The following is a 1839-nucleotide window of genomic DNA, read 5'->3' as shown; positions in this document are numbered from 1 at the left end:
GAAAGCAACATGGGTCACCAGCAGCTCTACTGGAATCATCCAAGAAAATTCTGCCAGGGTTCTCGCTCTTGCCGGGTCTGCTCAAACCCGCATGGTCAGATCCGGAAATATGGCCTCAATATGTGCTGCCAGTGTTTCCGCCAGTCTGCGAAGGACATCGGCTTTCTTAAGTTGCACTAACCGAACTTCCTTAGATAGCTCATCCAGCACATCAACCTTAGGCGGAAATAATACTAGCTCCTTGTATATAAAATAAAAGTTTTCAAAACTTAAAAAAAAAAAAAGAATAAAGATATATTGAAGCATCAGTAATTCACCAATGACATGTGATCTTTTTTGCTGAATTGGATGGTGGTTTTCAAATACTGGAAGAATATATCCCTAGGATTTTGTGCTATTCACAACATAATGGCTGTAGACATGACAAACATTCATGTTCCATCTGCATTAATGTTTTTTCTATCACTTTCTTAAGTCTAGACAAGGGGTCAATAAACATTTTTGTTAAGGGTCAAATAGTGAATATTTTAAGTTTTATGGGTCATACAGTCCCTGTTACTACTTGGCTCTGCCATGACGACAGTGTGAAAGCAGCCACGGACAGTATGCAAGCAAATGCACGAGGCTGTGTTCCAACACAACTTTGTTTGTGACCGCTGCAATTTGAATTTTCTCATGTCTCAAAATATTCTTAACCATCAAACAATATAAAAACCATTATTAGCTCACAGGATGGATTTGACCTGCAAGCTGTAGTGTGTGAACCTCTGGTCCATGTAATCAACAAAACCACAAATTAAGCCCTGCTGTATGTATAGTGTCATTCAGTTTCAATGATGCAGGGAATCACCTGTTGGTCCAGTGGTTAGAGCTCCTCATTCTCATTGCCAGGGAACCAGGTTCAATCCCTGCTCGGGGAACTAAGATCCCACAGGCTGCATGGTGTGGCCAAAAAATAAAAATAAAATATTTTTTTCAATGATACAAATACTGCCACCATGGCTGTTATCAAACTACTAATGTAGAGATGAGCAGCAGTACCCCACTATGTATCTCCTCCACTCTAAAGATTCAACAGATATAAATAACCTCAAGAGCATAACATGTGGACTTCTCTGGTGGTGCAGCGGTTAAGAATCCAGCAGCCAAAGCAGGTACAGAGATTCAATCCCTGGTCCTGGAAAATCCCACATGCCACTGGGCAACTAAACTGCTGAGCCTGTGCTCTAGAGCCCATGTATCACAACTACTGAAGTCCATGCACCCTGGAGCCCACGTTCTGCATCATGAGAAGCCACTCAATGAAAAGCCTGAGCACTGCAACTGGAGAGTAGACCCCACTCCCCGCAACGTGAGAGAAGCCCTTGCGTGGCAATGGAGACCCAGCGCAGGTTAAAAAAAAAGAAGAAGAAAAAAAAAAACATAAGATGTAATAATGATTAGGAAGTAATGAGTTTGATTAGTTATTACCTTTGTTTTAAAAATAGTTTCTGTGATTACACATTTATACAATTTAATTTTTAATAATGGCTGTGTTTAACAAGGGGTTTGCCAAATTCCTGACAATGTAACAATTGGCTCTTGTGAGCCTGTTGAAGTGGCTCCAGAACCTTCTCCTCCACCTCTGCTGTCCCCCACACCACAGCCTCCCTGGCAAATGCCCACTGACCCTTCCAGACTCAGGGTCCCTGATACCTTGGCCATAACTGCCCCTGGGCTGGATATGGTGCCTTCTCTGAGTTTCCACAGACGTCTAGGCTCTCTCCCAGAGCCAGTAAAGGCTAAACTACCTCACTTACTTTCCTGCTGTTTTACCCTGAGGGGGAAATGAGGACAAGG

General features: G+C 42.7%; 1 protein-coding gene across 1 annotated transcript; it reads left to right on the top strand.

Annotated features, from left to right (window-relative positions):
• On the top strand, window positions 1-180 carry LOC133071352 (small ribosomal subunit protein uS14-like). The gene has a single exon (XM_061163958.1). It carries the CDS (start codon window positions 10-12, stop codon window positions 178-180), a length of 171 nt encoding a protein of 56 aa, XP_061019941.1. The 5' UTR covers window positions 1-9.
• Window positions 181-1839: the final 1659 nt, after the last annotated feature.

This window comes from Dama dama, chromosome 16 (genome assembly GCF_033118175.1).
Source record: "Dama dama isolate Ldn47 chromosome 16, ASM3311817v1, whole genome shotgun sequence".
In the NCBI taxonomy this organism is placed as follows: Eukaryota; Metazoa; Chordata; class Mammalia; order Artiodactyla; family Cervidae; genus Dama; species Dama dama.
The sequence above is the reverse complement of the archived record's forward strand: the minus strand, read 5'-3'. Positions and strand labels throughout refer to the sequence as shown.

Excerpts from the sequence above, each read along its gene's own strand:
- LOC133071352 (XM_061163958.1), top strand. The coding sequence starts at position 10 with ATGGGTCACCAGCAGCTCTACTGGAATCATCCAAGAAAATTCTGCCAG.